We start from the raw sequence: 16,871 nt of genomic DNA, 5'->3' as shown, positions 1-16,871 counted from the left end.
AACATAAATGTCCCTCAGCGATGGAGTATGTAAATAGGTTACGGTACATTTATACACTGGATGCTAGCAATAAACTATAGTCTCATACAACATTAATTAATTTTTCAAACAAATATTAATTTTTTCTTATTTTTCTAAATCTCTTTAGAACACAATGAACTGTATAAACCCCAAAATATATACAGATGTATTGTGAGGTTTATAAGTTACGCATAAATAAAGCAAATGACAACAATAACACAAACAGTGGAAGAGGGGCAGTGGAAGAATCTTGCTGCAAGGATCTCATACTCTTCACTGAAGTGGCACAATACTATTTAAAAGTAGGCTATGGTAAGTTAAAGGTGTGTACTACAAAACCTGAGGCAAACTAAGAGGCACAGCTGGTAAGCCAACAACGAAGACAAAGTGAAATCATGAAAGACTCCAAAGAAGGTAGAAAAAGAGTTTTCCAGTGCTACCATTTTCAAATTCCAGAGGACAAACTGGTGATGCCTCCCTGGAGGAGCTACCCCTGCCTCTGTGAGTCCTGGCTGCTCACAGTACAACCCACACCAAAGTCATCTCCCACTCAAGCCCCTCGGTCACCCATTCTGGGAAAGTTAATGCCTCATCAATCTCAGTGTGTGCATACATGCTCAGGCACTCATGCACAAGCATATGTGTACATGCACACACACCACACTTTTTACTGTCACCCAAATGCTCCTTCCTGCCTTTGGCTGACCCCCAAATTGCAGGAGCTCCTTCCCCTCAGTGGAGCCCCAGGTCATCCCAGTCAGTCATCCCCAGTCTGTTAGTCCCCTGGGATGGAAGCCTCCCTCAACCCTGACTTGCTCTCTCTGAGTCTCTAATGAATCATCTGTAAAGTGGGGGAATTCCTCTGCAGACGTGACCACTCTGAGAAAAAGCTAGAGCCATAGAAATAAGAATGTTAGTACACCATCTTCTCCACACAGCCTCTCTCCCTGGGGTCCTCCTTCAATTTCCTGGGTTTCTCATTGCGTTCTCCTTTGAGTCCCTGGAAACACTTGCCCACTGGGAATCTCATCCTCCACTGGGAATCCCCTGGAGACACAGGTCTACTTGTCCACCCCTCCCCTCAGCCTCATAGAGCAGTGCCTTGGAGTTGGGCACAGACCTCAGGCCTTACCTTTTCAGAGATGGTACCAAAGCCATAGCAGGCCACCACCCAACAAGAGTGTTCTAGAGGCTGCCACAGTGAGGTTGGGCGTGAGAAGACCGGGGACTTATGGGGAGTTTGAGGCAGGTAAGCCTGAGATTGGCATTAAACTTCACCACTGGCAAACCTACATCACATCCCAGCTATCATTTAAGATCTATGATACTTTAAGAAAATTAGTTATTGTCTTTGAGCCTCAGTATTAATGTCTGTAAACTGGGTTAATAAATAGTATTCATCTCTTAAGGTTGCTTTGAATATTACAGATACCAAATGGAAAAGCATTTGGAACCATGCCCAGTGTGCAGTAAGTACTCAATAAATTTTAACTCACAGTATTGTTGCTGAGGCTAAAACTGCCTGGAGCCTGTCCAATGCTATCTCATGTGTGGATGAGAAGGAAGAACTGTGGTACAGGCAGAAGAGTCCAAGACCTAGATTTGAGGCCTGGCTCTTCTTGCTAGGTGAGACTAAGCAAATCACTTGGAATCTCTGAGCCTTGATGGGGTTTGATTGTCCATTCATTCACTCATTTATTCGTTCAACCTCAAAGGGCTACTCTAAGTTAGTCGTACACAAGAATGTTTATTAAAATTCCTTGGTGCATTGTGTATTCTTGCAACACAACACTTACTGAGCAGGTACTCTGCAGTGGGCTCTATGCCAGGCACTGGGACAGAGAGGAGAGAGGAGTAAGACACGGTTGCCCCACCAGCAACACCTTCAGTCTAGTGGGGAGCCTGATCAGCAATTCAGCGATTATTGCATGATAAAGGCATGTCCAGGGCCTTGGCTTCAGGGGTGAGGAGAAAGATTGGAAGCTTGAGGGCTGAATGAAGTTATGGAAGAGTTTATTTTCACCAGACAGACTTGAACTCCATATTCAAGGGATACGAAGGGGAGAAGTGGAAGATACCCTGAGGACAAAAGAGACGAGAGGGACTTCCCTGGAGGGTCAGTGGTTAAGACTCCGAACTAAGATCCCACAAGCTGCATGGTGCAGGGGAAAAAAAGAGGGAGTGGGGAGAGAAAAGAGAGACTTTTCTTTTACTGGGAATCTTACTGGGAACAGAGGAAGAGAGAAAGATGAGCGCAGTGGGGAGGGGGGAGTTCAAGGAGCTCTTGTCCACAGTGTTGACTCTCACAGTGGAGGAGCCGTGCTTTTTTCTGCAGAAAGCACATGATGTCTGGCCTCTTCATCTCAGCCCTCTTACCTGGTCCCTCCCCTGCTACTCAGAACAATAAGCTTTACAGGGTGACTTAGCTGTGTTGGTCTTTTGCCTCTGCGTGGTGGTTTAGTCCCCGACTGTCCCTGACTCTTGCAGCCCCATGGACTATAGCCTGCCAGGCTCCTCTGGCCATGGGATTTTCCAGGCAAGAATAGTGGAGTGGGTTGCCATTTCCTTCTCCAGGGGATCTTCCGGACCCAGGAATCGAACACCAGTCTCCTGCATCTTAAGCAAATTCCTACATTGCAAACAGATTCTTTACCAGCTGAGCTATGAGGGAAGCCCACAGTTGTGTCCGACTGTTTGCAACCCCATGGACTATACAGTCCATGGAATTCTCCAGGCCTGAATACTGGAGTGGGTAGCCTTTCCCTTCTCCAGGGGATCTTCCCAACCCAGGGATCAAAGCCAGGTCTCCTGCATTGCAGGCAGATTCTTTATTGACTGAGCTATTCTTTACCATGAAGCCTCCAAATCAGCAGAACCTTTCCTTCTCTGGTTTCCAGAATCCTGTTTGCTCCTGGCTCTCACTCCATCCCTCTAGTCTTTATGTCTCCTTCGCTGACACCAGTTATTCTGTCTGCCCCTCAGGATTCTATCTCATGCCCTGAATAAAATTATCATCTCCATCTCTAGTTTCAATCCTTCATCTGAGCACTCCACATTCATTTCCAGTTGTTGACGACTGGGCATCTCTTCATTTATGAGTTTTCACAACATCCAAATGTGTGTATTGACTGTACCTCCCAACACTCCAACCCTGTTGCTCTTTCCTCAGGTTTTAGCAGCTTCAATGTAGTCATCATGGCCAAAAAAAAACAAAAAGAAACCTTATAATTATCGTTGATTCCTCTGTCTCTCTCCACTTCCAGTTGGTTCTTAAGTCTGACTGATCTGTCTCTAGAAACATCTCTTTATCTCCTTTAAGACCTTCATTAGACAGTAGATGATCTCCTCATCTTCCAGTCTTGTTCATCCCTTCTGCCGCTCCTTGAGGAGGTTGTTATTCTATCTTTCCCCTCCTGGATGCTCTGGGGCCCAGTGTCAAAGAGGCTCTTTTATTAGTTTACTTAAGTAATCTTAAGATACAAAACAGAAGAGCAAAGTACAGTTCACATGATGGAGATAGGCCACCCTTGTAAAAGGGTTGTGGGCAGCCCGGGCCAGCTTTTTCTCCCCCTCAAGGGACCACCCTGGGGCATTTGGGAAGAAGGAGCACAGGTCCCTGAATGTCTTCTTAGCCACTGCTCCTCCAGGTTGCATTTTTCCCCTCACCCTTTATTCTATCACAGGTCACCTCTCACCTCCTTCGCTCTCAGATTCTCAATTCCACCCCACTGGACCATCTTCAAGAGAACTCCCCTAAGGATTTTTACCGCCTCCTCACAAGGATTGTCTGGCCCAACCACAACAGAAGTCCACTTCCCAAAATCTGAATTATTCTGTCTAAAACAATGCTCTAAGAGTTCCAGAAACACATTCCAGGGTGGACCCTGGAATTCCAAATCCAGTTCCTATATAGAGGGCTCCCTGTGAACTTCAGGATGTTTCTCTATACTCTTCTGAGTATTCAGAGGGTGGCTATAGTAACACCAGTATAAATGCTGATTTTCAGAGACACTACATTCAAACCTCTAAGAAGGAAGACTGTTTCTTCCTGGCTGATCTACAAGTCATGGTGTTATTGTTGTTTAGTCACTAAGTCACGTCTGACTCATGACGCCATGGACTGTACCCGCCAGGCTCGTCTGGCCATGGGATTTCCCAGGGAAGAATACTGGAGTGGGTTGTCATTTCCTGCTCCAGGGGATCTTCCTGACACTGGGATCAAACCCAAGTCTCTTGGGTCTCCTGCATTGGTAGGTGGATTCTTTACCACTGAGCCACCAGGGAAGCCCTACAATTTATGAGGCTTCCCTAATCTTCAAGGTTACCAGTGATAATAGTAAAATGGTCAACTGCCTGGTTTGCCTGAAAACCTTCCTGGGACCCCACATGTTCAGCTCTAATACCAGGAACACCTAGGCACAGCAGGACAAGTTGATCATCCTGACGTTGTTAAGAGCATGCACTCCGGAGTCTGACTTCAAATCCAGGTCTGCCATTTAACAGACCTAATCTCTCTGTGCCTCACTTTCTTTTCCAGGAAAATTAAGAAGATTGAAAAATTAATAAGTGAAAGCATTTAGAACGCTACCTGAAATAAGGTAAACAATTACCTCAGTGTTAATTCCTCTTATCACACCTACCACCACCAAATGGTGCTGCCTAAGATTCCCTAAGAATCTGAGTAAGATGTGGGCCCAGTACTGAATTGCACATCTTTTAATATCCTAATTATACAAAAACCAGGCCAAAGCTTTGAAACTGCTGCTCTTCAGAACCCAGCCAACTAGCTTCTTACCACCTTCTCCCTTTCCCTCATTCACCTACTCAACATGCCATGTTCCAGCACCTGCTCTGTGCCTCCTCTGTGCTGGAGCTCCAGAGGACACAACAGAAGTGTGCTGTTACTCCTGCCCCCCCAGAACTCACATTCTGAAAGGAAAGAAAGCATTATCCACTGGGGGCAAGCCCAGGCAAGAGGCCCCTCAGCCAACTGAGAGGGTCTTAGGTAGAGACAAGTCTCTGTGGCCTGTGCTTTGTGTCCAAGAAGACAGAAGCTCTGCTCAGCAGCTTCCTCTATCCTTGACACAGAGTGTACCCCAGGCACAAAAGTGAGACCATCATTCCTCACTGGTGCTTCACTCCAATAAACCCCTACAAGGTCCTTCCCAGGTTTCTTAGACCCGATGTGGGGGCTTCCCAGGTGATGCTAGTGGTAAAGAACCCGCTTGCCAATGCAGGAGACATTAAGAGATGTGGGTTCGATCTCTGGGTTGGGAAGGTCCCCTGGAGAAGGGCATGGCAACCCACTGCAGTATTCTTGCCTAGAGAATCCCATGGACAGATGAGCCTGGTATTTCCCTCACTCCCCAAAACCCCTCCTTGGTCCTTCCCAGGTTTCTTAGACCAAAGATTCCTCATATACTTTTCTTCCTGCTAATCAAGGATCTTCTTCTCCTTTTTAGTGCCTCTGTGCCATCACTCCTTTTTCTTCTCTCCTACACCATACCTACTTTCCCCCAAATCTTTTTACTCAGCAATCAAATATCAGAAATATCACAGAAACAGTATCTTTTTTAAAAATTTATTTGGCTGTACTAAGTCTTAGTTGTGGTATATGGGATCTAGTTCCCAGACCAGGGATCAAACCTGGGCCCCCTGCATTGGAAGCTCAGAGTCGTAGCCACTGGACCACCAGGGAGGTCCTGATAAACAGTATCTTATAAGTTTACACCTCACGTACATAAGCTAAGAGCTCCCTGAAGACAAAGAATGTCTTGTTTATCTTTGTAGCTCCCATTACACCTGACACAATACCTGTCTATTCCCCCAGAGTGGCCATAGATATGGCCATAGATACATGAAGAGGTGGATATTCATCACAAACCCCTCAGGCCCCAAAATAGCAATAGAAATCGGCTTTCTTCCACTGACCGTTTTATTCTAGCAGTCTCTGATCCCCACTTCTGAGGCCAGCCCAGGGCCAAAGCCAATGGGTGAGGATCGAAATACCAGCACCTTCAACATTTCCTACACCAACTTCTTCCTGGTGGGCTTTCCTGGATTGTCAGAGCGGAGGCCCTTCCTGGTCCTGCCTCTTACTTTCCTCTATGTGAGCATCATCTCTGCCAATGCCCTGGTCATCCACACAGTGGCAGCCCAGCGGAGCCTGCACCAGCCCATGTACGTGCTCATTGCCCTGCTCCTGGCTGTTAACATCTGTGCTGCTACAGCGGTGATGCCCAAAATGCTGGAAGGCTTTGTGCATTATGCTAACCCCATATCACTGCATGGCTGCCTGGCCCAGATGTTCTTCATCTACTTCACGCTCCTTCTGGACTACAACCTCCTGCTGGCCATGGCCCTAGACCGCTATGTGGCCATCTGCCACCCACTCCGCTACAGTGACCTGATGACCTCCCGTTTGCTGGGTGTGCTGGCCTTTTTCGCCCTGACACGGAGCCTGGGAGTGGCAGTGCCCTTGGTGGTGCTAACCTCACGAGCTCAATTTTGCCGGACAGCAGTGATCCGACATTTCACCTGTGAGTACATTGCACTGCTGAGTATAGCTTGTGGAGACTTGACCTTCAACAACCATTTGGGGCTGGCCATGCGGTTGGCCACTGTGAGCTTTGATCTAGCCCTGCTGGGGACCTCCTACACCCGCATCATCTACGCTGCCTTTCAGATATCTTCCGGGGGAGCCCGAGCCAAGGCCTTGCACACGTGCGGCTCCCACTTACTGGTCATCCTCACCATCTACCTCTCTGGTCTCTCCACTTCCATCGTGTTCCGAGTAGCCAAGACTGTGTCTCAGGATGTCCAGAACCTCCTCAGTGCCATCTATTTGCTGCTCCCAGGAACCTTGAATCCAGTCATTTATGGGGTGAGGACCAGAGAGGTCCGGCAACATATAGAAAAGATGCTCTGTGGAAAGGAACTCGCCCGGGAAGTTAGGGAGAAGCCAGAGAGGCTGCAAAATATGAGAGTGAAAGGGAAACTTCCAGGGTGAACTTCCTCAATATGGGATATTGGGGCTGTAATCTCTGGGAACAAGAGATAAACAGGCAGTACTGAGGGACGGGCTGGAATTTCCTGAGATTACAGGCTCAACAGCGGGTTCACTGTTGGTAAACTATTCCTTTTAGAATGCTGTTTTCAATCCAATAATAAAATTGTTTCCCCCTATTTATCCCTGTTAGTTTCATTTCTCTGTCCTCTTCTCCCTGACTCCTGAGAAAGTCCCCAATTAATACCTGGATATATGGGGCTCCACTGGAAGTTATATAAAGTCATGCAGATGATCATTTGCCCTGAACACACAGTTTGAAACAAGTAATACAGGACACACCCTTCCCTGGTGCCCAATCTGTCCCAAATATGGCGTGAGACTTGACATGAACCCCAGTCTGACCAAATATCCAGGTCAGTCTTGAGGCCTAGGTCCAGTCTAATGCAAGCACACAGGCTGGATTCCAGAGTTCAGGCAGTTCCAAACACAGGTGAGGCTCTGCCTGATATCCCTATCTGATACAGGCACACAGGCCAGGCCTATCCCAGGTGTCCAGTCTAGCCCAAACAGTTCCAGTCCAGCCAGGGGTCCCAGCAGTCTGAGAGTCACCCAAACCAGGTCTTCTCTGGGGACCCAATCTCATCCAAAGGCCAGATTAGGCCTTTATCTGCACTTGAGCTTGATCCAAACCCATTGGTCAGGACACTCTTCCCATAGTAGCCAGTGTGATTTATCTAAGTCACCCGTACTTGAAAGATCTCCTTAATTGTCATCTATGGAATGGAGTGTCCTTCAGGGATATCCTCAAAAGAGGTGTCCTGTACTGTGCAGAAACAGCTGTAAACCACCCAAGTTTTCTCTTCCTCTGTCAACTGATTATATAGAATGTCCCATGAGGCCATGGGTGCAGGCTGGCAGAGAAGCAGGAGTGAGAACCATGGGCATTTGGGCCACTTCTTCAGTAGATTACTTGTGCATCCAGGGCCTGCTTGAGGCCAGGCTTGTATATACAACTTCCTTTTGATGATGCCACTATGGAATGCTACTATGCATGCCAACTTTAGGTTTAGTGGGCAGATAATACCCAGTTCATGACAGCAGTTCAGGATGCATAGGAACTTGATGGTCTTCGGTTAAGCAGGCTTGAGGCACAGTAAGTAGCAGCCAAAAAGCTGTCTCTCTCAAGGGATCGAAAGATACTTGAGTGGGTTGCATGACAGGCTGGACATGTTGCAGAGCCTTCTTTGTTCTGGGCCCCACTCAAAACTAGCAGCTTTTAGGGTCATATGGTAAATGGGTCAAAATAACACACCCAAATGAGGAGTATGTTACCATTTTGCCTCCAAAATCCATAGAGGACCACTAGGCTTTATGCCTGTCTTTTCGTTGTAAGAGGAGTCAGAACAATTTATCCCTCACCGTGGAAGGAATACCTCAACATGCCTCATACCACTGACCCCTGATACACAAACATCGTACTGGTAAGTCTATAGTAGCTGCTTCTTTTCGCTCACTAGGTCCAACCCGTACCTCAATGTAATGGAGCAGTGTGATGTACCGTGGAGGAAAAATGATCAAGATGAACTATAAATTACAATACTGGGCTGGAAAGCTGATATATCCCTGAGGCAGAACACATACATGGTAAGCCAGACCTTTGCCTCTTTGATTTGATTAGGAATATCCAGTGATGGTATTCTGCATATCTCTATTGCCACATCACCCCATGCGCTATCGGAGCTCTCTTCACTACTGCAAAGTCATGCTTAAATCTCATCAAATTAGACAACCAATTCAGGAAAATTCATCCTTAGGGTTCCATTCCAACAGAACCATTTTCAGTACCAAAACCTTTTATTAGTCAGGGTTCTCATTCTCCAGAGAAAATAAGCTGTGTGTGTGTGTGTGTGTGTGTGTATATATATATATATATATATATATATATATATATGCACACATATACTATCTTATCTATATATTCCCTTGACCCTTGAACAATGCAAGGATTGGTTTTAGGACACACTAAGGATACGAAAATCCATGGATGTTTAAGCCCCATGATACATCCATGGTTCCACATTCAGATCCAACCAATCACAGATTGTATACTACTGCCACATTTATTGAAGAAATCCAAATATAAGTGGGCTCATGCACTTAAAACTCATGTTGTTCAATGGTCAACCATCTCTCTCCCCCCTCTCTATATACACACATATATACAATTGTGGAACTTGGAAATCCAAAATCGGCAGAGTAAGCCACTGGGATGGGAACCCAGAGCACAGCAGACATTGCAGATCAGTCCAATGGCAGCCTGGAGGCAGCAGTCCTTTCTCGGGGGACCACAGTCTTCTTCCTCTTAAGGACTTTAACTGATTGGATGAGGCCACCCACATTTTGGAGAATGATCTGATTTACTCAAAGTCAATGAATTTAAATGCTAATTTCATCTAAAGAAATACCTTCACAGATCTATTTAGTGTTGATCAAATATCTAGATACTATGGCCTAGCCAGCTGACACATAAAATCAACCATCACATTCCTTAGGCTCAGAGCAAGCCTAGAGAAGTATGTGTCCTAGCACAGAGCCAATCCGCAAAGACCTAGCAAAGCTATCAGAACATTAACTGAACATACTCTGAGAGCAGACTTCACTGCAAAAACATTTTGGAAACGACTCAGAATGTTTCAACAACAAAAATCACAAGTATTATAAAGAAACAGGAAAACATTCAAAGGAACAATATAAACTGACAAAAACCACTCCAGAGAAACTCAGCCATCAGACTTTCTAGACAGACATTAAAACAACTGTCTTAAACATAACCAAAGAGCTAAAGGAAAACAATGTAGTAACAGAGATTTTGTAGTAACAAAATCAGACTATCAACAAAGACAAAGAAATAAAAGGAATCAGACATTCTAGAGCTGGAAAGAGCAATAAGTGAAATGAAATTTTCACTAGAGGGGCTCAACAGCAAAGTTGAGGAAGAAGAAAGAATAAATGAACTGGAAGATAAGACTACTGAGATTAGAGGAAAAAATAAGATGAAGAAAACTGAACAAAGCCTAAAGGACCTGTTGAGACGCTAATAAAGTGGACTGATAAATGCAACACAGAAGTCCCAGAAGGAAAAGAGCAAAATCATTATCTGAAGTAATAATGGCTGAAAACTTCTCCAATTTAACAAAAGATGTGAATCTACTATACCAAGCAGCTCAATAAACCCTAGTTAGGATAAATTCAGGGACCCACACCAAGACACATTATAATCAAATAGTTAAGTCATTAGTACAGTTAAACAGAAGATTACCAGATATTCCAATCACTGAACTTCTAGTACATACCCAAAAGAACTGAAAGCAGGAATTCAGACTATTTGCGCATCAATGTTAACAGCAGTATTACTCACAATAGCCAAAAGGTGGAAACAGCCCAAATGTCCATTAAGAGATGAATGGATAAACAAAATGGGGTGTATATATATATGTGTGTATATACGCATATACATATATATATATATACATGATGAGGTATTACTCGTCCTTAAAAAGATATGAAATTCTGATATGTGATACATAAATGAACCTTGAAAACATTATGCTAAGTGAAATAAGCCAGATAGAAAAGGACACATATTAAGATCCCCTCTACTTGAGATCCCGAGACTAAGCAAATTTAGAGATAAAAAGTAGAATAGAAGTTACCAGGCAATGATAGGAGAAGGGGACCGGGAATTCATTGTTCTATATATAAACTTTCTGTTTGGGATCATGAAAAAGTTCTGGAAATAGTAGTGATGGCTGTACTTTGTATATGTATGTACTTAATGTCACTAAATTGTATACTTTAAAACGGGTAAAATGCTAACATTTAGTTATGCTTATTTTACCAGTTTTTTAAAAAGAGGAAAAAGGCACATATTAAAATCAGAATTCTATATGGTATCTAAGTAATTTGTCTTAAAATTTCTTCTCTGAACTCTCAAAGAACAAAAAATGCTTTTACAAATTTGACCTTTGAAAGAAAATAAGTGACAAAATTAGTCTCACACAGTCATTTAGAAATGTTTATTATCTTTATTTCAGAATGACCTATTAAGACCATACGCAGATTAAGGCCCCATCAGCACTTCTCACAGGTTATGACTCATTTTGCTTCTATGCACACACCAAAGTTTCCTTACCAAAATGGAAGTCACCAGAAAAGGGGTGCCAGATGGGTGATAAAAACCCTACTTAATCACTCCCTATTTGCAAAATGACTTCTTCTGCATTTCTAAAACATCTACTTTGATTCCCAATATATCAATAAAAAAAAAAAATTACTTTCACACTTATACAGAAATAGTACTTTAAACCAATTGATCTTTTTGCTGCAAAAAGGTCCAGCAAAGCCTTACCACTTCAAGCAAACCTACTGCACCTAACTATGCTCAAGAAGCAGTTTGGCTACTGAAGAAGTGCTGGTCTCTTCTAAGCCCTTCCTCAGGACCCACACATCAGACATTCATCTCTGTTCTCCAAAGAGCACACCATGGCTGCTGTGTTCCTCTCCTTCTCTTCTTCTTTCGATACCTTTTCCTTATCTTTCAGCTTTTCTTTATTCAGAGTGAACTGGATTGGATTAGCGGCTGGTCTTGTCCTTAAATAATACATCCCAGTCTTCAAACCCTAAAAGGGAAGTAAGTACAACTAATTAGGAGAAGCTGTGAGAACATTAAACATTCAAGACCAATTGTAAAATACATTTCCATAGACCAGGTCAAACTGCTTTCTAAATTTAGAATTATATCTCCTCTAGGAAGCCCCAGCTGTTTTTTTATTTGGGCTTCCCTGGTGGCTCACATGGTGAAGAATCCACTTGCAATGCGGGAGACCTGGGTTCGATCCCCAGGTTGGGGAGATCCCCTGGAGAAGGGAAAGGCTACCCACTCCAATATTCTTGCCTGGAGAATTCCGTGGACAAAGGAGCCTGCTGGGCTGCAGTCCATGGGGTCGCACAAAGTCAGACATGACTGAGTGACTAGGCACGGCACACGCACAGCACAGGAAGCCCTCTCAGAAACGCTTAGAGAGAGAGGAGACGCACAGTACACGCTATCCTTTTCACCACTGAAACAAGCTTATCTCTTTCAAAATGTCAAATATTTTTGTTCTCTAGTCTTTTTTTGTTTACGTGTATGACTTCCAAGTGTACCTAAGAAAACCTGTCTGCTTTAGATTATAACTATTCACAGGTCTAGACTGTTTCTCTGTAATAAGAACAGATGATGACTATTTCATGGATAAGAACCATCATCTTCTATTCAGTACCCCCAGTCCTGGAACACAGTACAAGTTCAATAAAAGTTTGTTAAATAAAAGGATAAAATTCTAATTCTATATAAGTACCCAGAACATTGTTAGGGAGTAAGAATACATTATAGGGACTTCCCTGATGGTTCAGTGGTTAAGACTGCCTCACAATGCAGGAGACATGGCTTTGACCCCTGGTTCAGGAACTAAGATCCTGCATGCTGCAGAGCAACTAAGCCTGCACCCAACTGCTGAGCCCGCACACTCCAGGGTCCAAGCACCACAACTAGAGGGTCTGCGTGCCCCAACGAAAAAGACCTGCGTGCCACAACTAAGACCCGACGCAAGCCGAATAAATAAACATATTCTTTTTTTAAAAAAGAATACATCACAGACTCACAGGTCTTTACAGTTGGCAGTGACTAGCTAAATGATTGGCTTTTATTCTGTTTTAAAGCTGGGAAACAATGGATATTTTTGAATAGGTGGCTGATGTATATAGTTTTATTTTAGGAATGGTAGCAGGACACAAGCTGGCCTACAGTAAAGATACCAGAAGCAAAGAGATGAGGTAAGAACTTAAGAATAAAGGTGGTGGTGGCGACGGAACAGAAAGAAAGGCATTCGAGAAATAGTACAAACGAACAACCAACAGCACACGGTGAATGACTACACGGGAAGTAAAGGAAGGATCATAGATAACTCCTATGAGCTTACAACTTCGAATAAAATAATCCCACCCAAAATAAGAAAATTCAAAGTGAGAGCTTAACTTAGTACAACCCGTGCGTTAGTTTTAACATATTGGACTTAAAGTGAAAGAACTTCCAGGTGGCAATATTTAATAGGTAGCTAAAATATAAAACTCTGTTCCAATTCTAAAATATTCCAAATTGGTTGACTTCCTCCACCAACCTGTTTCCAGCCGTAGAAGTGCATACTAGTGAGTTTGCCATAGTTAGGCTCAGCAATATGTATGTTCAAAGACTGGCTTTGATCAATGAAAGCGCCTCTCTCGGCGGCCATCTTGAGTACGGTTTTCTGAGAGATTTCCCACACAGTCTTATAAAGCTGTTTCAGGTCATCAGGAATTTCTGGTATGCTCTGAAGAAGGTAAAGCAGATGCTATTGTACTCTGGTTGAAGAAAGCAGTATAATTAATAGAACGATGCCCTAGGGTCTGGCTGTGATTCTACTTCTAGTCAGATCTGATCTTAGCCATTCCATTTAATACAGTATGATCCTCATCAAGTTTCCTAAGACTACTAACTTCCAGCTTACAAAGTCCAATAAAACCCCATCTAACCAACAAAATATTAATCTGGTGGTAGTTATGTAAGATTCATTTTTAATTGGTTAATGGCCAAAAGCTAAGCAATAAATGACCCTTGAGTTTTGCAGAAAATACAAAAACTCAGGGCTGTAACTCACAGAAACATGACCCAAGGAAGCAATGAGACAAAAACCCTTTAAATATGGTAGGACTCCACAAACTCCACTCGAAGTCAATAGAAATAAGGCTTTCTTATTTCTTAGGTCTAGGGTTAGCGTGCATCAAAACACAGACTGGCTAATGCTACAGTTTCCATCAGCAAATACAGAAATGTTACAGGAATCTTTATCTGTGTTGCTGAGCAGACCAATATCTAATAAGTGGCCTCTGTCTACAAATAAATGCTTCTTGATTCTCAATTGCAAATATTTTATTGTTAAACACTATTTGTGGCTCTGTCTTTTGAACTATCAGTCTTCAATCTCCATCAAACTTTTTAATTAAGTTTGACTCTAATTTCAGGATTTACATCACTGGTCTCCAAACTCTGATGCACTTTGGAATTATCTAGAGTCTTTAAAAAATACTGATGCCAGAACTCTCATTCCCAGACATTTAATTGATATGGGAACAACCTAAGCTTCAGCTTTAATAGCTCTTTAATGTATTCTAATGTGCAGAAAAGTTGGAAACCATTGCTTTATAGTGCTGCACAAACAAGAGGGTAAGGCCTAGACATATGACCAGATGAACAGCCATTCTTTCTCTGTATTGCCTGGGATAATTGAGAAGGTACCAATGTTCAACTTAGCTCCTGAAGAGCACACTTTCTCTTTTTTTGGTCATTCTGTACCTGGATGGAGCCATTGCATGCAATAATCTGATTCTTCATCTCTTCATTCCACAAGCCCCGCTCAGTAAGATCTTTCAGTAAGTGAGGATTTACAATCTGAAAGGAAAAGGAGAAAAAATGTGAAGGAATAAACAACAACAGGGCCTGAAGAGGATTACACACTTGGAGTTTAACATTTGATTGCTTGGTAAATTCTATTTTTTATGAAACTGAGTGACATATCCCATCACATGAAAGCTACATTCCTCTAAAATCCTGATACCTGTTATTCAAAACATAATATACAGTATTTGCAAAAGTGGAAGGAGTTAACTGCCTAACCTGGGTATGTAGAATGATTCTTTTCTTGTTTTAAGTATGGACACAACAAATACTTCAGAAAATTATAAATGTACCCAACCTTATAAATTATAAATGTGCTCAAACCTTACAGAAATTTACTTCAGAATATTTGTGAATTCACAAATAAATATCTTTTAAATTAGTGGTTCTCAACCTGCACACAAGAATTACTTGGGAACCTCAAAAAAAAAAAACCACCACTGGTCCTTCCCATCAGAAATTCTAATTTGTAACCAAGGCTGAGAACCACTATCTTAAAAGACACTTCTATACATCTGCAGTATCATCAACTTAAGCATTTGAGGCTATAGTATATGTGTTATAGTTTAGCACATGTAGTATAGCGTAGTATATGACATATACTACATGATTTAAGAATGGTTACACATTGCATGAACTCTCAACAAGTTGCTTTCATACTCAACCCTCAATCCTTCATTCTTCTGACAGATATTTATAAAATGTCGATTATATGCTGAAGTAACATAAATAATATTAGAGATGACAGCTCACTTTATCAAAACTTTGCCCCCATTCTAAGATAGAGGGTCATCCTAAATATGGGTAGCATTTACTCCTAACATCAGGCTTCTAAAAGACTTTCCAGTAGGTCTGGTTGTAATCTTCTCACCTGAAATTCTCCTGACAAGACTCTGCGAGTGTAGATGTTACTGGTATAAGGTTCAATGGACTCATTATTTCCCAATATCTGAGCAGTTGAAGCAGTAGGCATCGGGGCAATAAGTAAACTGTTTCTTATACCATACCTGAAGAAAAGGAGATTATTAGGTGCTGGTCCTTATGCTACTATCTGTCAGGAAGACAGCTACTTTAATCATTGTAGTAAAGCAGTTGCTGCAATGCCATACATGTACTACACTCACATGCTGACGTTTGCATTTAACCCTTAGAGGGATGCAACTCTACAGTATGTCCCTCTCCTAAATGAGTGACTGATTCCTAAACAGAATGAGCACAACTTTTACTGCTGACAACCTTTATCATGCCATGACTTATGCCATTTATGAATCACAGCACTTGATACAACATCTTGCCCAAGGAAACACTCAAATGGCTGTTGGAGAGTCCCCACCTCTTTCAGGTACACTCATTTAACCCTCACTCTTTTCTAACAGTCTATGTGATCACTGTGCTAGGCTCTTTAAGGAAACTTAATGATGTGAAAGTGTTAAGACCCAAACATCTATCACCACAACTCTTCATTATACTGAATAGGATAATGAATAGAGAAAATGATGCTCAAAGTATAATATTCCTGACTTCCTCTATCACCTCGTTAATTAAAGTTCCTAGAAGAATGCTAACACCTTTTGACTCTATTCAGTGCCATAGAGAGTGCTTAAAAATGTAGTATCTGAGCTCTGAAAATCTTCAAACTGTGCTAAGCACATCTTTCAAAGCTCAGCCTAGGGACTTCCCTGGTGGTCCAGTGGTTAAAAGTCTGTCTTCCAATGCAGGAGATGTGGGTTTGATCTCCTGTTGAGAAAGTAAGATTCTACATGCCTCACGGCAACTAAGCCCACATGCCTCAATGAAGAACCAGCACAGCCAAAATAAATTAACAATAAGTGTAGTAATAAAATAGTAATAATAAAAACCTCAGCTGAAGAGATACCTATTCTAAAACATCTTTCCTGACCAGGCAGACAACACTAAGTAAAGCTGTCAAAGTCAAGTATTTGCATTGCAAATATTTTTTATGACCTGTACCTTTACGTATATTTTATGTGTTTACATGTCTCACCTTACTTAGTTTCTCAAGCACAAAGAGCTTGCCTTTGCTACATTCCATACCTCTAGATTCTTGCCTGGAAAATCCCATGGACGGAGGGGCCTGGTAGGCTGCAGTCCATGGGATCGCTAAGAGTTGGACACGACTGAGCGACTTCACTTTCACTTTTCACTTTCATGCATTGGAGAAGGAAATGGCAACCCACTCCAGTGTTCTTGCCTGGAGAATCTCAGGGATGGGGGAGCCTGGTGGGCTGCCGTCTATGGGGTCCCACAGAGTTGGACACCACTGAAGCGACTTAGCAGCAGCAGCAGCAG

At 42.8% G+C, this 16,871-nt stretch overlaps 2 protein-coding genes across 2 annotated transcripts in view; one reads left to right on the top strand and one right to left on the bottom strand.

Moving 5' to 3' along the window:
• LOC102177547 (olfactory receptor 52Z1-like) lies at positions 6,011–7,030 on the top strand. Its single transcript, XM_005689944.1, has one exon. The coding sequence runs from the start codon at positions 6,011–6,013 to the stop codon at positions 7,028–7,030; it is 1,020 nt and encodes a 339-aa protein (XP_005690001.1).
• The window catches only part of RRM1 (ribonucleotide reductase catalytic subunit M1), a 39,873-nt gene continuing 34,093 nt past the window's right edge, over positions 11,092–16,871 (bottom strand). Inside the window, exons 16-19 of the mRNA XM_005689853.3 lie at positions 15,433–15,568; positions 14,460–14,555; positions 13,249–13,437; positions 11,092–11,709 (exon numbers count right to left, since the gene is read on the bottom strand). Coding sequence (XP_005689910.1) covers positions 11,524–11,709; positions 13,249–13,437; positions 14,460–14,555; positions 15,433–15,568 — 607 coding nt within the window. The 3' untranslated portion in view covers positions 11,092–11,523. The remainder of the gene's footprint in view (positions 11,710–13,248; positions 13,438–14,459; positions 14,556–15,432; positions 15,569–16,871) is intronic.

This window comes from Capra hircus, chromosome 15 (assembly GCF_001704415.2).
Source record: "Capra hircus breed San Clemente chromosome 15, ASM170441v1, whole genome shotgun sequence".
Lineage (NCBI taxonomy): Eukaryota > Metazoa > Chordata > Mammalia > Artiodactyla > Bovidae > Capra > Capra hircus.
This window is presented reverse-complemented; position numbering and strand designations above follow the sequence as displayed.